A 19,290-nucleotide genomic window follows, 5' to 3' on the forward strand; every position below is an offset into this window, starting at 1 on the left:
ATCGAAATAGGATATTCTCCCGTTTGAGGTCATGAAAGTAGTTCTGATCCCAATGGGCACACAGAGATGAGAAAATGAGTGGAGGTGGAAGGAGACAAGAGAAATCAGAGTGCCCCTCCTCCTCATTGTGTCATCTTCTCATCTCATCTGGTCCACGTTCTCCCCAGAACCCCGTCCCCACCCACTGCTGCTCCCTCACGTCCAGTGAGAGATGTTTCGGTGGACCTGCTTAGGACCCAAGGAAACATGCCTATTCTTTTTGTAAAAGAAACACTTTCAAGGAAAGAAGACATGAACAAATATTTAGTGGGGGTTATTCCAAGGTATATGATCTTTTCATAAAAAATTGATAATGCCTCAGTTTTAGGTGTGGCATGGGAACTATATCTTTTTTCCTCCAAAACATGAGTCAAACCTCAGTTTTCCTGTTATAGATCTACTCTGTCGCCATGATTGTTCTTACCACTGATTTCAAATAATGTCAACACACTAGTTGTGGATTAAAGCAAAAGATGGCTATTTCTCTTCATCTTTCTTCATCAAATATCTTTTCTCAAATGTATTGTCCATATTAACAGTGTTTTTATAACATGGCAAAAGAAAGTAAACTCAGTATAATAGAGAATAATGATTATTTTCCCCAGATTATGTCCCCCTGGGGAAAAGGCAAACTTTCTACTGGAATATCAGATCCGACTGAACCCAACTCGAGGCTGTTCACGGCCTTGGAGGAGGATCTAAGGAGTCGCTATTCTTAAGAGCTGAAAGAGAGGCGAACCTTGGGTCATGACACATCAGTGGGCTGTAAAATCAATCTACATATAAACAACCAGCACTTTAAAAATTATGGAATAAAACAGAAAGCATGAACATGCACAGCACGTAGTAAGGGTAAGTACTGTTTGTGAAAATTTGTGGGGTGTGCCTGTGCACGCATGTGTGTATATTGGATCTCAGTGTCAAAGGTATTTCTAATTATGGTCACAGTCTAAAAAGTTTAAGAACCTCTAATCTGGAGCCCAGATCCTGGAGTCAGACAGAAGTGGGTTCCAGCATGGCCCTGCCACTTAATCGCTGTATGAACTTCGTTAGTGGTGTGAGCTCTCTGGCCTCCTCACCTGGACGACAAAGGTGACCACAGTATCCCAGGACTATTGTGAAATCAAGAGGAAGCGTATATAAAGCCCCCAACACAGGGCCCAGTAATGCTAACCTCCACCCTCAGACGAACGTTCAATTCACAAATGGAAGCAGACATTAGCTGACTCACAACGCCTGCCAGAAGAAAAACTCCACAACGTGAGGGGAGATGTCAGCAAGTTACACAAGAGGAAGTTTTTACTCTCCAAAGAGCTGCTCCTCTGTAAGACTACCTGTTGGGGCCATTTGATCCTTTTTATACAGCTCTCTGAATAAAGTATTGAAGAAATACATTTGACTTCAGGAATTCTTTTCCAAAATGAAAGCACCAGACCAGTAAAAACTCTTCTAGTTTTTTTCTTATACAGGATTGAAAAAAACAAATGATTCACACTTTGTGCTTCATCCTTACAATACAGCTTCTGATTCCCCAGCAAGTGACTAATCCCACATGTTTAAAGACCTTAAAAGGTATCAAACTTATCTCAACTATGGAAAGACCCAGATTCAAACATGTGCCAAGACTGCTTATCTATAATTTCTGTAAGTAAGCAAACAAGCCAACGCTGTATTCCAGCATGAAGAAACTGTAAAAGTGAAGCTTGCGGCTTAGTTCACAATCAAGTTCTGTCCATTCTTGGCATTTGGTTTGGGGAGAGCTACTGAATTCTGAGTACAGGAGACAGGAGAGAAGGAGGAGAGACAGAGAGATAGGGTGGGACCCAGAAGCCAAGAAACAGAAGACAAGTGGAGGTGGGCAGAAGACAACACTGAAATGGTCACAGCCCCTTGGATGGAAGAGGGGAGAGAAAAAATTCAAATCAACAGGAGGCCTTTTACTTCCAGGTCTAGAGAGAAGAGGTGGGGATGCGGATACAGTAGCAGAGAAGTTGGGGGGTGGGGGGGAGAGGGGGCTCTGATGGTGACTCTACTGATCACTGAAGGATGATCACCCAGAAGCCAGGACTGACCGACGACAGACAGAGGGTGAGAGAGGGAGGCTGGAGTTTACACCCCGAGTGCAGACTCCGGGCTGGAGGCACAGAAGTTTGGGAATGAAAACAAGTCTGGCCCTGGACTTGGGCTAAGAATTAAGTTCTCCCTGAGAGATTTAAAGGTAAATAGAGAAAAAGCAAGTTAAGTATGTCCAAAATATCTGACTGATCTAAAAGGATTACGTGTAAAACCACAAATCTGCTATGTGAAACATCTACTCCGTGAAACATCTGAGAGGGTTCCTACTGCATCCTTTTCAAAACCGTCTCCCAGGTGTATGCTGACGAGAAACGTCCCCACCTCCTCTCTGCCCACAGGGCATCTGGGACAAATGAGAGGCAAAGAGAAAGGGACTGACTCGCTCCTCCCGCCCCTTCGCCAGCTGCGACCCTGATTACCACTGTCAGTTCTAACTCCCGCACCACCCAGGCGCCCGTCCAAAGGCCTACGTCATTTGCTTTGCCATCATCGCACTGTCCACTCACTTGCTCTGCCCTTCTGTCCATTTCACTGAGCTGGAGCTCCCAGCAGCAACTCTAGAAGAGAAGGAGAGGTGGGGAATGGGGAGTGGAGCATGCATGGCGCTAGCAAGCCCCCTGATCCCAGAATCCAGTGAGAGGCCACTAAGTACACAGAGACATGAAACCAGCTGTCTAGCCAAGAGTGCTGAACTAAGTCCCTGACCCCATGGGGCTAATAGCGGGGGAGGCACCACAGGGAGGCTGGAAAGAGCTTGTGCTTTGGAACCAGATCTAGGCTTGGAATCCCAGCTCCACCACTTAATACGATGTGAACTGGAGAAGTTACTTAACTCTCTGAGGTTGACAGAACAGGGCAACAATACCAGGCCTCATAATGCCTTTAGGAAGATTCGATGAGATGGCCTAGAAGAGCACCTGACACAGCACAGGGACTTTCTGAGTGTCAGATCCTACTGCCCTCCACTCATACTTACTGGAAAACTGAAAGTGAGCTTTTGTTCTGTTGAAAGCAAGTCCCACCTGCTTTCCTTTACTCACTTTCAGGTGCAAGGAGCTGCCCCTGCCTATGCTGCATGCTCCCAACTGTGGCCATCCATCAGGGGCAAAGAAAACCCATGGGGTACCCAGGTGTGAGCACATGCGACTGCACTGTCCAAACCACTACTGTTCATTACGAACTTGGATGCTGGACGTTGTAAACTGAAAGCACTTCTTGATAAGACGGTGTAATGGGTCACGTCTGTGATACCACTAGCAAAACAAGCACTGAGGTGGTTGAATGGACACAACTGTGAAGAGCCCTCCAGCAGTCCTTGTTCCAGACCAAACATCTCGATTTATATTCCTGGAAATTTAACACTGAACACAACCCACCAGCTGGGGAGGGAAGAAAGTGTGTTAATTCTACAGAGAGCCATGCCCAGTCTTCTAAAACTGCACTCTCTTCCTAAGTTACAAGCACCTAGAAAGCAGTTCAGACAGGTGTACATTACTGTTTACGGGCAATGGAATAGAGAAGACCTTACCCCTTCAATGTGGCTCCCAAGTTCATCTGATTCCAGGTCATGCACTCGAGCTGGGAGGTCATTTGGTATAAATTGTCACTGTTAGAAAAACATCCAGAGTTAGAAACACACAACTACAAAAAAATATGCAATTGTTTCTTCAAAGAGCAATGGAGTTTTAACCTCTCCTTACAACAGTGGCCTCCAAGTTTCCAGAATGACGGAACGCCCAGGTCTGAGGTGATTTTCATTTTATCCCACTGATCCCAGCACAGTTACTCACTTCACACACAGCGGGAAGGATTGAGAGGAACTCAGAAGCCTTTAAAAACCCTCAGTGTGGCAAACCCTGCAGTTTCTAAAGGAGAACTAAACCTCTGAGGGGAGAGGCTGAAGGGAGTAGCCTCCGCCAGGCCAGTCACTTGACAGGAAAGTTAAAGGCGTGGAGCTGGAGGTAAAAGACAGCAGGTTAATTATTCCTGAAAAGACCATTAAGTTGTTTTAACCAAAAGCAGAAGTATCACATGGATTATGAGGGCCTGAAAAGTCAGAGTGATGGGGCAATGGAGCCCAATCCTCAAGGCGTGACAAGCAGCAGGAAGAGGACGGGAGACTGAGCAACTGGAGGAATGCTCTCTCCGCAGTCTGTCCTCCTGGCACAAGTCAAACACAATTTTTAAAAAGCCCCAATCTCAGTTCCATAAAGTTCTGTGGGGGAAAATCCTGGCTGGTCACCTCCATTCACACCCCAAAGGAGAAAATACACCACGAGGTACACCAACCACACTGCTCTTCTTGCCCCTTTATTTCTCCCTCATTCCTGGAAAACTAGCACATAATCAATAGCCAGAAGTGTCCTGAATTACCAAGCTCTCCTAGGAATAAATTTATTCCTGAACTGAAAGGATTCATTATGAAATCTGAGACCCAAGAATGGATGGTTTGTCTGGGAACCCTTGGTCTGAACACATCACAGAAGATAACTTGCACTCCACTGTCCTGGCAGGCAGGAGTGGAAGTAAGACGCTTCCGATAGCTGATTCTCGACATCAGATCAAAAACCCTGGACAACCTCTGTCTTGCCACGGCATTCCTTTGGGTTGCTTCATCTGGCAGAGGCAACGCCAAATTTTAATTAAGAGAAGGTATGTCAGGTCAACCAAACTGGGAACTTGTGGCGGGTGAGGAAAACGACAGCAACTTGGAATAAATGAATGCTGGTTCTCTCGGCACACTTGTTAAGTTGTGGCGGAGTCCATCTGCCTCTCGCATCATCACTCTGAAAGTTATGTGGAATTCCTCAGCCGTGGGTGCCTGGGATAAGGGGAAATCAGATTCCAGGAGGGATTTCTACATGTGAAATGTGAAGTGACTTCAAACTCCAAGTATGTGCAGCTTCATTAGTCAGTGTACGTCTGGACCCCATCATTCACCCCGCGTCTGCCTGGCTACAATGCGACTACAATATCCTGCATATCAATGAAAAAAATGATGAGTTTCCCCTGCAGCTTCCCCGCTTGCAGCAGCGGCCGTGCTGGTCTGTGCCACCACGTTTCGCAATTCCACAGATTCCTGCTGTAAGACTGGTGTAATTAATTCCTGAAGGACCCCGATTTTTATTAGAAGTGCCAGCCTGCTGCATTTAGCACAAGAGAGCTTCTTGAACTTTCTTTGGGCTGACAGTTCATTAATAAGCGGCCTCCTCCACAATCTCCACTGGTTTTTGTTCTCTCCTGCCTTTTCATCAAGCAGTCCATTTATTAATCTTGCCATTAATCTCAGCCAATGGGTATTGTATTCCCCAGACAGCTCTGTATTTCTGTCACTAATTTTTAAAAACTTGTTCACCAACTAAGATCACTCAGTCCCAGCTGACAGTTTTCCTCGGCCCCATCGGGATGTGGGATCTTTCTGGAATTATTTCACTCCTGCGTAAGAGTGCACAAACCATGATTTTGAAGAGGGCCGCAGGCTTACACGCACCTCGCTTTACGACACAGGCATTTCTCACAAAGAGCAGCCTGCAGACTCCTAAGGGTCTCCATGAGGAAGCACCCAAAGAGAAGGTATTTCTAAGGGCATTTCTCAGCCCCTAGAAAACGAGCTCTCTCCCACACAGCGTCTGTGTCCTGCTGCTCATCCTCCGAGGGAGGGCTCAGTCAGCACCCCGTACTGTACCGCCCTGCATGGCGGCCACCAGTCAGATGCGCAGTACTGAGCTCAAAGGACGGCTGGTACCACATGTTGGAATAAGATTTTGGCCATATTGCGTTAAATAGCATATTTTAGAAATTAATTTTCACGGTTTCTTTTTTTAATGTGGCTACTAGCGAACTTCAAACCACAGACACAGCATGTGCTGCATGTCCACTGGACAGCACTCTGTGAGCCTCAGACCTGAGCAGATCGGGCCAGTCTCTGCACCTTGGTTCCCTCACCTGCCAGATGGAGCTATCAATCTCAGTCGTCTAGCTTTCCAGGGATGTCAAGCTCCAATATAGGCTCTTTGAGGATCACACGCATCCTGTATTTTAACTTTTTCTAATCGATCAAATTCTGCACAGTACTTTCACACATCCCCACTACTCACACCTGGTGAGGCAGGTGTAATTATGATGCCCACTCATCAGAGAAGACGGGGCTCAGGGGGGTGCCTGGTGCTGGCTTGTCTGATGCCCCCTCCTATCCCACCCCACCCTAAGGGACACCCTGGCTGACTAGGCCTCTGAGCCTTATCCTCTCACTGCCATTATCTAAATGTGACAGTAATAATAATATAATAAGGGACCAGCCCAGTGGTGCAGCAGTTAAGTTTACACCTTCCGTTTCAGTGGCCCAGGGTTTCAGTGGCCCAGGGTTCACCAGTTCTGATCCCGGGTGCAGACCTACACAGTGCCTGTCAAGCCATGCTGTGGCAGGTGTCCCACATATAAAGTAGAGGAAGATGGGTACAGATGTTAGTCTTTCTCAGCAAAAACAGGAAGATTGGCAGCAGATGTTAGCTCAGGGCTAACCTTCCTCAAAAAGAAAAAAAAATAATAATAATAAATACAATAACAGTACAGACAAGTCTTGGGGTGAAAGAGAACACGCTCAAGGGAGCACTGTGACCTCTCTGTTTTCATAAAGTTACCAGATGTGAGACGCTCAACACACCCTCTTCAGCTGACTAAGAATGGGGTACTAAGACCCCCAAGGAGCCCCACTTCTTGATGTTAGTGTCCTGGTAGCTCAACTTGAGAATCCTCAGAAAGGGAGAGAAGGTGGGATGGGCCACCAGGGAGAAGGACTTTTAGAAAGTCCCCAGGCTCCTAACAGGTTTCCTGAGTCCAGTGATAGGGTCAGAGCACAGTTTTGAACACATCCTGCCTTCTGCTGTCTGGAGCTCCTCGGTGGCTCCGAGAGTCGGCTTGGCTGGCACAACCATTCAACTGGAAGTCAATGACAGCAATGACGATAACTCCTGCTGAGGAGGGGACAAAATGTGAGCATGAGCTAAAAATACTGGGCCCCAGCATGCTCAGGATCTGATCTCTTTGGGCAATCGGTCAACACTCAGCTCTCATCATGAAACCCACGGAAAGAGGCAGCACTGGTCAAAGGATATACGGCCTCTGACAAACAAAGCATGTAGTTATCAAACAAGCGCTGTAGGTGTCGATCACCTCATTCCCAGGGGAGATCAGATAAGCAGGTGGCTTGGCTCAGAGTGACCACAGCCGTCACGTAGGCAGTTCAGCTCCCATCTAACTCTGTCTGCTCGGAAGTGAACTCTGAAATCGCAGGCTGTCAAAATACTTTCCAAAACTCATGGTGTCCTTTATATTTTTCTAAGTAAATCTTTAAAAAAGAAGTCACTTGTTTCCTATGTAAGAAATGTTTGAAGTGGAGGCAAGGGAGAAAGGAAAGAAACTTCTTTAACCGGGATTAATGCAAGTTGGAGTAAAATAAAAGGAAGTCAGTCCTTGCAAAAAGGGGAACTTTAAAGGAAACCAGTAGTAGATCATATAGAGTTTGTTTTGGCCAGGACTGCAGTATTACCGAGTTCCCGACCTCCACACAAAAAGAAAGGAAGAAAAAGCCTCGGCTATTATCTGGACTAGAACTCCTCCACTCTCAAATGCATCTGTAGTTCAAGTACGTTTCATCTTTAAGTCCGTTTACTGTATTCAGCAGAACAAGGTAGAGAAGTTCATGTCACCAGCAGAATGGAACCCTCAAACCTGGTCGAGCCTGGAGTTCCCTCTGCCAGATGGTGCCAGCCGGCAAAGGAGCATCTTGGTGGAAGAAAAGAATTGCCCCACGGGATAAAAAAACAGCCAAACAAGAAAAAGGCGAGACAATGCATCCACGATCAGAACCCAAGCTGCTTCCAGCTTTTGCTGCAGTAGCCCTGCCCACACCGACAGGGAGGCCTCTGTGGGTTTACCTCCACCTGATAACCGAGGCTCCTGCACAGAGGCTGCAGCCAGACTCCACAGCCCTCTTCCTGCCTTCTTCCCTCTGAGGCGCCGAGGAGGCTGCCTGTTGAGAAATCTCTGCCCAGCAGGCCACGGTGAATAATTATTTTACAGTCAATCTCTTGGTATTGTAATTTCTCTCAAGCTCACCAAAGAAAAACCCACTGGGGATTCAACTTCTATTAATAAACACTTGGTCAGCAAAAAGTTGCAGGAATATTTGAAACCAGATTTTCCCCCTTCCCTGGAGACAAGTCCAATTCAGGCCGTTGGCTTTGATAACAGTGCCCACACCCTGGAAACCATTTCAGACTTTTTGTCTTCATGCCTACGACGCGGGAAACAACTACCAGTGTCGTCTTAAGTGACACTCTTATGCAGTGTAAAGTGTACATGGACACACAAGCGAAAAAGGCACTACGAATTATGACTGTATTTCCCCGGGCACAAGCTGTCTCTGGAGAAGTCCAGCTGTAATGTTGGACTGAGGACTTCCCACTGACCCAGATTCCCAGAAGCTCTACGGCTGCTCAGGAGCTTCTCTCACAATCTCCTGTAACAGGCTCCACTGTCAACTTCACCATCTGTGAGTCATCAACACTCAATTTAAAATATCCAAATGACTAATTACTGCTTCCCACAGTGGAGCAGTTCTACCTGCCGAGGGGCAGAAGGAGTTACCCTCATTTAAATCGGTAGCACAGTTGCTCAAGGGGGATCTGCAAACCTAACAAACGAGCGAAAACAAAGAAAAGACTAGAATGCCTAAAAGAACAGCGTGCACGGGAATATTTTCCAAACAGTGCACGGAACTCCTTTTCAAAGTGGGGGCTCCAAGGAGGTCAGCAGCAGAGGAGGCAGAGGGGCCTGTGGAGGGAGAATTCAGGAAAAGAGAGCAGGGGAGGCCCTGCGAGCTTCCCGTTCTGGGGAGAGATCAGGGGAAAACCAAGGTCTCCGAGGGTGCCCTTCGCCACTCCCACCCCCCAAGAGAGCTCGGGGTCCAGCCCTCCCTGGGCCTGGCCTCTGAGCCAGCACAAACCAGCGTGGTTGCAAGCCCCTGGGTCTGGAAGCACAGGGAGGAGGTCTCTGTGCTGGGTTTCCTCGGGGGCCTGGACTGAGCGTCACCCGGCGTGTCCCGCCCAGCAGCTGGAGGGGTCTGAGACAGACACTGCTCTGTGCCTCAGGACCTTGGGAGAGAGCTCCAGGTGGTGCCACAATGTCCACCAGGGAAAATACCACCCCTGTCCACTAAGTGCTCTCTATTGAAAGAGTGGTTAAGCTAACAAACAGCAGGGTTTCTCTCACAGCTGTGAGGAATAAACACCTTCCTCTAGTGAGACCCAGGACAGATGCCACCTTTAGAAAGAAAACACGTGTCCTTAGGGGGAGCAGCGAGCTGGTAGGAGGAGGGCTCAGAGCCGTACCTCCTGGATTTGAGCACCAGCTCCGCCCAGTCCCGAGTCACCCTGGGCTAACTCACCTCCCAGGGCCTTACTTTCCTCCTGTGTGAGATGGAGGTGATAACCTACTGCCTACCCCAAAGAGTCACGGATTAAACAACTTAACACTCTGTAAAGCGCTGAGAACGGTGCCTGGACGCAGTAGGTCTACACAAGCATCTGCTCTTATTCGTCAGCAACAGCGCCAGCCCAGACTGTCTACGGAGAATATTCCAGGCACAGGACGCAGAGTGGCCTGGAATCCCTCAGTGATTCAGAACACAGGCAGGCTTTGACGTCAGAGATTGAGAATCAAACCTTGGTCCTGATTCTCACTCGCTGTGTGACCTTGGACAAGTTACTTTGAGTCTCTAGGCCTATTTCTTCTTCAGGAAAATGGCGATGGGAGCACCTACTGCACAGAGTAGTCAGAAGGATTAATGAGGGACCTGAGTGGAGCACGCAGCACAGTGCCCAGCAGCACACGGTCAGCATGCAACAAATACCAGTTAGGATGTTACAGGGTCTCATGCTTTTATCCTGCTGTGGTCACTGGGTTCCCTAAGGGCTGACATCAGGTTTCAGAAGCCTTGGTGACAGACAAACCTCTTTCGTACGTGGGGGCAGGGGGAAGGGAGAACCCATCTCCAGTTACTTCCTTAAGCTGCATGGGGGCAGCGTCCATTGGCTACCGCCTGTGTCTGCACACAGGTACATGCACCTCCTCAGCCCTGCCGCCTGCGGGAGAGGGAGGATGGCTGTGCGGCTCTCTCCCAACGAGGAGCGAGTTCTGAGAACTTCCTCAAAGCAAAGTCATGCTGTGCGTGCCTATTTAATGTCGGCCCAGGAATGCCACCTTAATTTCACGCTGGGAAGGGAGGGGCTCTGAGGTCGGAGAGAGAGAGCTTCGGGAGGGAGGGCATCGGGAAAAGCAAAGACGAGGGAGCAGGCTGCCCGGGGGTCAAATGCAACCAGGCACACAGAACGCAAGCCAGCCTTTTCCAGGAGGTCCCAATGTCGGACGGAAAGGGATGGAGCCAGGGACAGTGGAAGCACCACTAAACGTTGAGTCGTTAAGCAATGGAAGTTTAGTCCTATTCCTTATGACTTTTCAAACACTGCATTTACAAAGGCATTTCAACATCCTTTCAAAGCTTTTTAGGAGCAAGGAAGAAAGAACCAACATAACTCCAGGCATGCTGATGCACAGACCCCATAGCAAAACACCCCTCACCTGTCCATTCATGTTACCTCAGGGGAAGAGTCTGACCTGATCTCAGAAAAGCGACTGGAAACGTTGTGAATTCAGGGTGGACAGAGCATCAAAGTCTCAGACAGTACAGACTTAAGAGAGCAAACTCTTCCTATCAGGGTCACAAATTCTTTTTTAGGACAGGTTGTTGCTTAGGAAATTTTCTGTAACAGGAGAAAATGGTATTTTTATGACATTCACATAAAAACAAGAACCAAAAAAGTTCCAATTACGTACAAAGAAGAAAGGGATAAGGAATTATTTCCCAAAGATGAACCTGACAAAGCTGCTTTACACCACGGCCAATGAGAAGCTGTATCATGAAATGTGAAAAACGTATGTATAAAACGCAATCCAGTGACTTCCCCTGCTTTCACAGCAATCACAAATTCAGCCCTGAGTCAAACCTACCACAGGGACTCCATGAGGTGGTGTCATCACTGTACCCTCCCTGCCCTCACTCCTTTTCCTTCTAGGCTGCTCAGTCCCTCTGATGGGTCCCTTCCTAGTGACCCAAAAGCTGGGTCTACACTTGTGAGAAAGGAAAGTGTGTGTAGCTGCATGTCACCACCCAACCAGACTCCAATGCCTCCTGGGCCCCAACCCCAAGGGGGTATCCCAGCTCATCTAAACAGCACCCACTCCCGGCATCAGGTCCTCCTCGCCCCCTGGGTGAGGCACCAGGAGCCAAGGAAGGAGGAGTGGGCCAAGGTCACCCTATGGGGAACCCTTCCAACTCTGCCCCAGTGACTCCCGGAAGGACAGCAACCCCGCTTTCGCAACGGGCAGGAGCAGCTCCTCCAGGAGGATGGCAATGACAGCTGCCGAAGTTTTTCTGGGGCGAGGCGGGGGTCACGACAGAGAATGGTGCCACTCTACACCCACTCCAGAGACTGACCCACGGAGGGAGGAGCGAAGATGGCGGACTTGGGGCAGAACCTGCAGTGCCAAAGACAGAGCTGGGTTCCAGCTAGGAGGGAGAAGAGAAGGTGCGGAGGGATGACCATTCCAGCTCCGTCTGTGCAACCGCGTGCGTTTCTCTGCCTCTCTTTCTCAGAAAGAAAGAAAGAAGAAAGGAAGGAAGAGAGCGAGAGTGATCTCGAACCCAAGACCCGATTCGATGTATGGGATTTTCCCATCAAAAGGGAAGGTCTCAAAACTCGCGCGCTCGGGTGCGCGACCGTGTCCCTCCACGGAAGGAGAGGCGACCTGGAGACCAGCCCAGCCGCAGGCTCAGCGTCCAGAGCACGCCGGGTGGTGGGACGCGCCCGTGGGCTCGGAAGGAAGAGTCGGTCCCCTCCTCCCGCTGTGGACAGGAGGCCCAGGGCGCCGGCCCCCACCCAGTCTCCGGGGGCAGGCCCTTTTCCTTCCTTCATGACCTCACTACCTCCTTCCGTGACATCAGCCCCGCGTCCCGAGCCGAGGAGGATGGAGGTGAGTCTGGGGGCAGGCGGTATCAAACCCCCGCAGCCCGGGGTCGGTGGGGGGCGATGAGGTCATGCGCGCCCAATCCGGGCGCTGCGCGCCGCCTCCCTCCGCCGCGCGTTACCAGGCAACCCTATCGCGGACGCGGACGCCAGCCAAGTTCACCCGAAGGTGAAGAGTAAATTTGGGGAGAGAAGGCACGAGGCGCAGGAAGAAGCCGGTCTTCCGCCTCCGGGAGCGGGAAGAGGGGCCGGCGCGGGCTGAGCAGTCCCCGCAGGCAGCGCCTCGGCTGCACGGCCCGGTCCGGCCCAGCGGTGGCAGCCGCGGAGCACGACGCCCCCGAGCGCCGCCGCTCCCGGGACTCCGCAGGGCGGGGGCAGGGGTGGGGGCTGTGCGCGCCCTCGAATAATTCAAGTCCCCAAGAAATTCGGCCCCTGTGCCAGTGGCGCGGGGTTTGAGGAGCGAGAAGAGCCGAGTGGGAGTGGACCCCGTGCTTTTCTTGGGTCCCAAGGAAGCTCAAGTCCTCCCAGCAGAGCCCTTAAAAAAATACCTTCCCAAAGCGCCGTTCTTCTTCAGCTCCAAACAGTAATCGCCCTCTTTTATATGCAAAATAAGAACCCCAAGAAATGAACAAACGCCCTTCTTTCAAGTCAGAGCCAGAAGATCTGCTTTAATTTGCTTTAAGTACCGAGTGGGCTAAGGCGTCCTTCGCCTCCAGGACCCTGCGCCCCCCGGTCCGGGCTGCCGGCGCCCGCCACTCGCGCTCCCCCTCCGTGTCCCGGGGACCCATTCACGGTGGTGCCAACTGCCTTCCTACCTGCTGTAGGGCGTCCTCAGCAGCAGGGCCTGGCTGCCTGTGCAGCTGTCGGTGGGGGTGTGGCAGCCGTAGACCGGGGGTGGCACGGAGTACTGCTGCTCGCCTGCAGAGAGCCGGGAACAGTCGAGTGAGCGCCCCCAGGCCTCGGGGGCACCAGGCCGCGGGCAGGGCAGGGAGAGCATGCGGAGCCGGTCTCCGAGGCCAAGCTGGGGGCGATGGGGCCTGGACGCTGGGCGATGCGGAGAAAGGGCGACCTGATCGGGACACTTTACATTCCTTTAGTCGCCACTGCGTAGTAGTACCCCGAAAAGACGTTCGAAGGTGTGACTGAGTGGAGCTGTCCCAACGCATTTGGGGTGGAGAAACTCAACTTTTTAAGTCGAGTGAGGTAGACCTACTTATTCCTAAAACCTCTTTAGATGTACTCTCCTTTCCCGGATCTGCTATGGGTTTGAAACTCCGGGGAGGGGCAGCATGTAAGGGGGGGTGGACCCCGACCTTCCCGCGCGGGCTTACCCAGAGAGCCCTGCTGGCCCATGGGGTCCTCGTGCTTGAAGGAGTGGTTGGGGAACTGCGCCGCGTGGTGCGAGGGCGCGTGGCCGTAGCTGGGCGTTCCATCGAAGGTGACCGTGCTGTATCCTGCGGGCGCGGTGGAGAGAAGCACAGCGTCAGCGGGGAGACGGGGCCGATGGGTCTGAACCAGAACCGGCGTAGGGGCCCCCGCCCCGCAATGGGACGCCGGCGGAGGGCTGTGCGCCCCGCCAGCCTCCCGGGCTTTGGGCGGGAAGCCAGGCCCCAGCCTCGACGTGTGACCCCGTACGTGGTCCCCGCCCTGCCTTCCACGGTGTGTGCCACTTCTGCACCGAACCTCCAGCAAGTTGGGTACGAAAACCGCTGGGCGGAGAAAGTTGTTCTCCCCCAAAACCAAAACCCGGGGCTCTCGCGCAGCGGCAGCGCCGGCGAGCGAAATGAAGCTGCTCGGCTGACCCCGCGCTGACTCGGAGCCGTAAATCAGCGGCCCGCGCACCCACTTTCATTAATTACTCCGAGCCAGTTAAACGGCAGGGACTTCAAATGGGGAGAGTAATTACCGACTAATCTGCCCGAGGCTGTGCGCCCCGACACCCAGGCCCTCGGAAAGCTGGGGGGAAGGGAGAGAAGGGGCCTCTCCAGTTGGGTCCGCCGGCCTAGACACTGCGCCTCCTTCTCCGCTCTGGACCCACCGTGCACCCAGTGGTCCGAACCACTACTGCGGGGGCCACCTCCCCGTGCCCAGGCCGAGAAGCCAGCTTCTTTCGGTGTGTGCCTGACGCTGCATCTCCCTTTCCCTCCATGGCAGTGCACCGTCCTCTGCCTCAGTTTCCCTGCGAAGAAACCGAGGGCAATACGGTGCGTGTCCTGGTGTCTCCGTTGATGAACAAGTCTCCTAGGATTATTGTTACTAAATTGCTTTAAACATAGACCCTATCAGCTTCTGGAAAACTGCTGCTGCCTGTGGGGAATAAACACCTTCCCGCTAAAATAAGGATCAGTCCTGGGGCCCTGAGACCAAAGGTGGGGTCCCCTCCTACGGGCAGGCTTCGGGTCTCTGGCCTGAGGCCCTGGCCTAATGGGAAATGAGGCTGGCCCAGACGCTCACGTCGGCCCTGCAGAGCCACCGGGTCAGTCCCAGTCCCCCCACCTCCAGCCACTGCGCTGGGTCTCCAAACTCTGCTCAGTTCTGGGGAGCCAGATGCCTCCCACGAATCCCATTCCCATGACAAGGGCTCTGGAGCAGGTGTCCGCGCCGACTTAGGTTGCACAGAGAAAGGAGGCTGTTTCCGACGTCTTGGAAACACACACCCCTAAAACAGAAACAAAATCCGAACTTCTACCGTCCACCCCGGGGGATGTGGTGTCAGAGCGGGAGGGAGCGTCTCTTAATCACTGGGTTTTGTGTAGGGCAGGCCAAGTCTCACGCACCGATTGGCGCCACAGGTTAACTCAAAAAGCCACCGGCTTTTATAATTTACGTAACCCCGGAGGCCTCGTTTCTCGCCTGCTAGGTGGGCAGAGATAACCCACCGGTTAGGTGTCAGACGGGTGAGCTTGCCTGGGCTTCCAGGCGCTTCCTTTTGGGAGCGGAGGTCAGGCCCCGTTTGAGGCTTACCAATCAGCACACAAACGAAATTTGGCTCTCAGTGCCCCATTTTGCAGAGGAAAGACCGAATTCTGAAAGGACATTTTTTAAGTAAAGAAAAGGAGAAAGAGAAGCGACAGAAATCGTCTCCGGACGAACCCTGCTCCATTGCTGGGCCGGCACCGTGCTGTCCTCGGAGGCGGGCTCCGCAGCCGCCGTGCGGCGAGGGCCACGGGGTGCGGGCCGCAGCTCCCGTGCCGGCGAGCCCCCCACGTCCCCTCCCAGACAGGACGCGCAGACCCCGGGGGGCAGGGCCGCCTCCAACCCCTCCCTCAGGTCCTCCCAGGGGCAGCGGCGAAAGCGCCGAGAGAGGGAGGGCTCTTTTAGTTAGAAGCTTATCTGACCGCGGGGCTGATTAGGGCGCTTGGTCGGGGCCTCGCGCTGGGCCGGGCGCAGGGGGTGCAGGGGGCTCGGGGGCGGGGGCGCTGCGGGCGGAAAGGACAGCGCGTTCGAAGACTCCTGGTCCAGGCCTTAGAGGGACGCGCTCTAGCCGTTCCCACGGTTAGTCCCGGCCGGGAAGGGAGCGCAACCTTGACGCGCGGGGAGGGGAGACTCGCTCTGTGCCCTGCGCCCCGTTCCCGCCGTGGGGGGGTGGGGGGGGGAAGCTGGGAAGCATGGGCCTGGGCCGGGGAGCTGAGAGGTGGAGCGGACAGCAGGCCCAGGCGGGAAGGCGAGAAGGCGGGAGAGGCTGAAAATGATGACTTCGCATTGCAGCAGCACACGGGGAATCTGTCCCGCCACGAGATACCCTCTCCCGTGCGACCGGAGGAGGCACCCCGGGCCTTAGGCCGAGCTGGTCCCCCACGTGGCCCTGGGATGGCCTGGCGATGCCGAGGCCTCCTCCTGTGCCAGCGGGGCTGGCGAATCGGGCTGACTGACAAGCGATCTTCTCTTTCCCTCCTTAAATCCCTCGCTTACTCTGGGGTTACTGAAGTTCTCACCCTTCTGCGCTGACAACCCCCCCCCCAACCCTCACACCTGGACTGCAGAGGGTTCACTGCCCATCTAACCCGGCAGAGGGAATCATCTCAACAGTGGGGCCAAGATCCCTGGAAAAGGAGGTAGAAATAGCTTAGAATGGTCTGAGTTGGAGTTCCAGCTCTGCCACAAACTGAGAGGTCTCTTGCACATCATCTCCTAGAGCCAGGCCTCCTCATCCAAACATAAGGGACTCCTCCAATTCCAGGCTGGGAGCTTCTTGCAAAGGTTGAGGCACATTAATGGTCTTAACCAATGTTCAACCCCCAGCCTGGCACAGAGGAGATGCTCAATAAATCCTTGCTGAATTAATGTTTAGAAGTAAGGTTAGGGCATCAGCTATAACATTTAAAAAATAGGGGGGAAAGGGGGCTGGCCCCGTGGCCGAGTGGTTAAGTTCGCGCGCTGCGCTGCAGGCAGCCCAGTGTTTCGTTGGTTCGAATCCTGGGCGTGGACACGGCACTGCTCATCAGACCACGCTGAGGCAGCATCCCACATGCCACAACTAGAAGAACCCACAACGAAAAATATACAACTATGTACCAGGAAGCTTTGGGGAGAAAAAGGAAATAATAAAATCTTTAAAAAAAAAAAATAGGGGGGAAAGTAAATGAGATAAGATGTCTGGTGGGGGGAGGAGTGGGTACCAGCAATTGTCCTCTCCCGTGGGCGGTGGCATGGCTGCCCTGCCTGCAGACAGGGATCCAGAGTCTGGGCTCCTCTCTGCTTGAGTGTGGCCTCACCCTGCTGATGGCCATTCCCACACTCTGGGGAAGGAGCCGAAGCCCCGGCTTCCCCCAGCCCAGGCCTCCCACAAGGAGGGGGGGAACACAGGAACCCAGGAATCAAGAGAATAAACCCAGAATCTTGAGGCCAGAGCAGCTTCTGACATCCCACTCCAGCTCCCAGCTCCCTCATGGGTCCAAGGTCCAGGTCAGGGTGGCCCATTTATGTCTTCAATGCAGGAGAAAACCTGAGCCCACAGACAGGAACCAGCCTACAGTCTGTGGCCTGAGTCTGGGGCCAGCTCTCCACTAGGCTTTCCCCCGGGGTAGGGAGAGCGGACTCCTTCACCTGCAAGTCCTGGTCCCTGGCTCCCAAGCCCTTTGTCTTTTTGGCAGCCACTCTATCTGCTAGAGAGGAATTCTGATTTTCCCCTTACATGTAGTGCCCACCAGCTAAGAAGCCCATAGTCTTGCCCCCCCCCATGCTAGGTTGATGGGGTTCCAGGCACCAGACCAGCCCTGTAAAAGGCTGGACACAGGGGCCCAAAGCAACAGAGCCCAGGTTCCAAAAATCCCAAGGAACGGAGAAGGACAGGAGTAAATGATAATGACCCAGGAGTATTCTGTACCCTGGGGACTTAGATCAAACGCTTCTCAGGCTCCTCCAAACAGCACAGTCCCCAGAAACTCACTCGCCTCACACACCTGCCGCCCAGCCCTGCGTTTCTGGCCCAGTCAAGTTTAGGTGGGCTGCTGCCTTTTGTTTAAACCCCAAAGCCATGAAAAGTTGGCTTCTGCTTCTGCGGCCTAGAACTTCAGGCCGGACTGACCTCCAGGTTGCCCAGCTCAGCTCTCCTCTCACAGATGGGGAAACTGAGACCTGGAGATTTGCCAAATATAACACCAACCTGCTAATTAAAGGTGGCACATCAGACAACCTAAGCTTCTGCGTTCTACTTGAGCTGTTCCCATATCCCCTGAGTCTGAAATACTAATTTCATTTAGAAAAGACCTAGAGAGGAGGAACCCCGTGGGTCAGCTTGAGGTTCCTCTACGGGACCAGATCCCAGATTCCCCGGACGCAGTGAGGAGAGAGACTGCGGTTTCGCTGGGCTTCTAGTGGGCCAGGTGCTCCGGGCTGAGCTGCGGTAGAGACGGCCTGCAGATGCGCGTTTAGCAGGTGCGCGCGACGGCGGGAAGAAGAGAGCCCTTTTCGCGCGCCTCCCGAGCCCCGGCACGTCCTGCAAACGGTACGCTCTGCTCCTCCCATCTCTCACGCTCCAGAGACATCCCAGTCCCTAGGCCCGCGCGAATTTTTCCTCCAGGAAAAACATCCGTCATTGCGTTTGTAAAGCATTTCCTAAAATATCGAGTCACCCCGAAGTAGTTTAGGTTCTCAACAGTGGAGTCCAATTAGAACAAATTTATAAACCCAACTACAAGGACTCCGCAGGACTGGTCCCGCGCGGGTCCCTGAGGGAGGTGTGCGGGCGCCAGCGCAGGATGGGAAAACCACCAGCCAGATCCCTCGACGGACGACTGAAGACGGCAAGTAAGCCCGTCCTTGCTCTCACGCACACGTCCTGCAAAAACCTTTCACCAGCTGAGCCCCAAGTTCCACGAGGAGCAGGCGCCCGAGGCAAGCTGGAAGGCAGGCCACGCTCGGGGCTCATTCCACTTCCTGCGGTAGGGCCCCGGCCCGCAGACTAGGAATCGCATAAACCGGGTTCCCTCCCAGCGCCGGAGCCCGCGTGGCCGCCCCGTGAGCTGGAACCCAGGAGAGATCGGCCTCTATATCAAAGACGCGGGAGCCGTACGCTGACAGCGTTCCAGGAAAGCCTCTACCCACGGCTGGCCCGCTCCTTTGCGCGTTCTGAGCTCGGGGGTACTCACTGCGCGTCTAGTTTGTGCCACTACGTATTAGGGACGAGAGCGGCTCCTGGACGTTTTGGCGGCAGAGGCAGCATGCGCTGCTCACCCTGCGCTGGTCTCACTCCGAATCCAAAATTTAAATGTCTTAAAAGTCCAATGCCTGGTGACACTTTGGTGGTGCCCTGAGGGACAAAACCTCTTTCCGAGGCAGAGTCAGACACTGCATCGGTTCCCCCTGCCCACTCCCACTGGGACTCGCAGTCCAGGAGCCTCCCGGGTCCGAGGTGCCCCAGGGGGCCTCCCGGCTCCTACGAACAGTCCGGTTCCGGAGACTGTCAGGAGCCCGGGCCGGCGTGCGCTCCCTCTCCTGGGCCTCCTCGCCCCCAGCGGAAGCGGCTACACTCGCAGTCCGGGGAGGCACCCGGGCTGGAGCGGGGATCAGGGAAGGGGTAGGGCGAGGAAGGCCCGCGCTCGGCCACGGCCAGGTCGCCACCGCCCCGTGTGCAGGGGGCGCTCCCTGG

At 53.3% G+C, this 19,290-nt stretch overlaps 1 protein-coding gene across 8 annotated transcripts in view; it reads right to left on the minus strand.

The window, feature by feature from the left end:
- Positions 1 to 19,290, minus strand: part of WT1 (WT1 transcription factor) — a 45,439-nt gene that overhangs the window by 25,201 nt on the left and 948 nt on the right. For 2 of the 8 annotated variants that reach the window (XM_070626584.1, XM_070626582.1), the window contains exons 2-5: positions 13,532 to 13,654; positions 13,016 to 13,118; positions 3,644 to 3,721; positions 2,622 to 2,672 (exon numbers count right to left, since the gene is read on the minus strand). In XM_070626584.1, the coding sequence (XP_070482685.1) occupies positions 2,622 to 2,672; positions 3,644 to 3,721; positions 13,016 to 13,118; positions 13,532 to 13,654 (355 nt within the window). Of the gene's footprint in view, positions 1 to 2,621; positions 2,673 to 3,643; positions 3,722 to 13,015; positions 13,119 to 13,531; positions 13,655 to 14,238; positions 14,374 to 15,293; positions 15,486 to 19,290 lie in introns of those variants that run through there. The other 6 variants (XM_070626583.1, XM_070626586.1, XM_070626590.1 and 3 more) reach the window with 5 other exon arrangements.

The sequence above is a fragment of the Equus przewalskii genome, chromosome 6, assembly GCF_037783145.1.
Source record: "Equus przewalskii isolate Varuska chromosome 6, EquPr2, whole genome shotgun sequence".
Classification (NCBI taxonomy): Eukaryota; Metazoa; Chordata; class Mammalia; order Perissodactyla; family Equidae; genus Equus; species Equus przewalskii.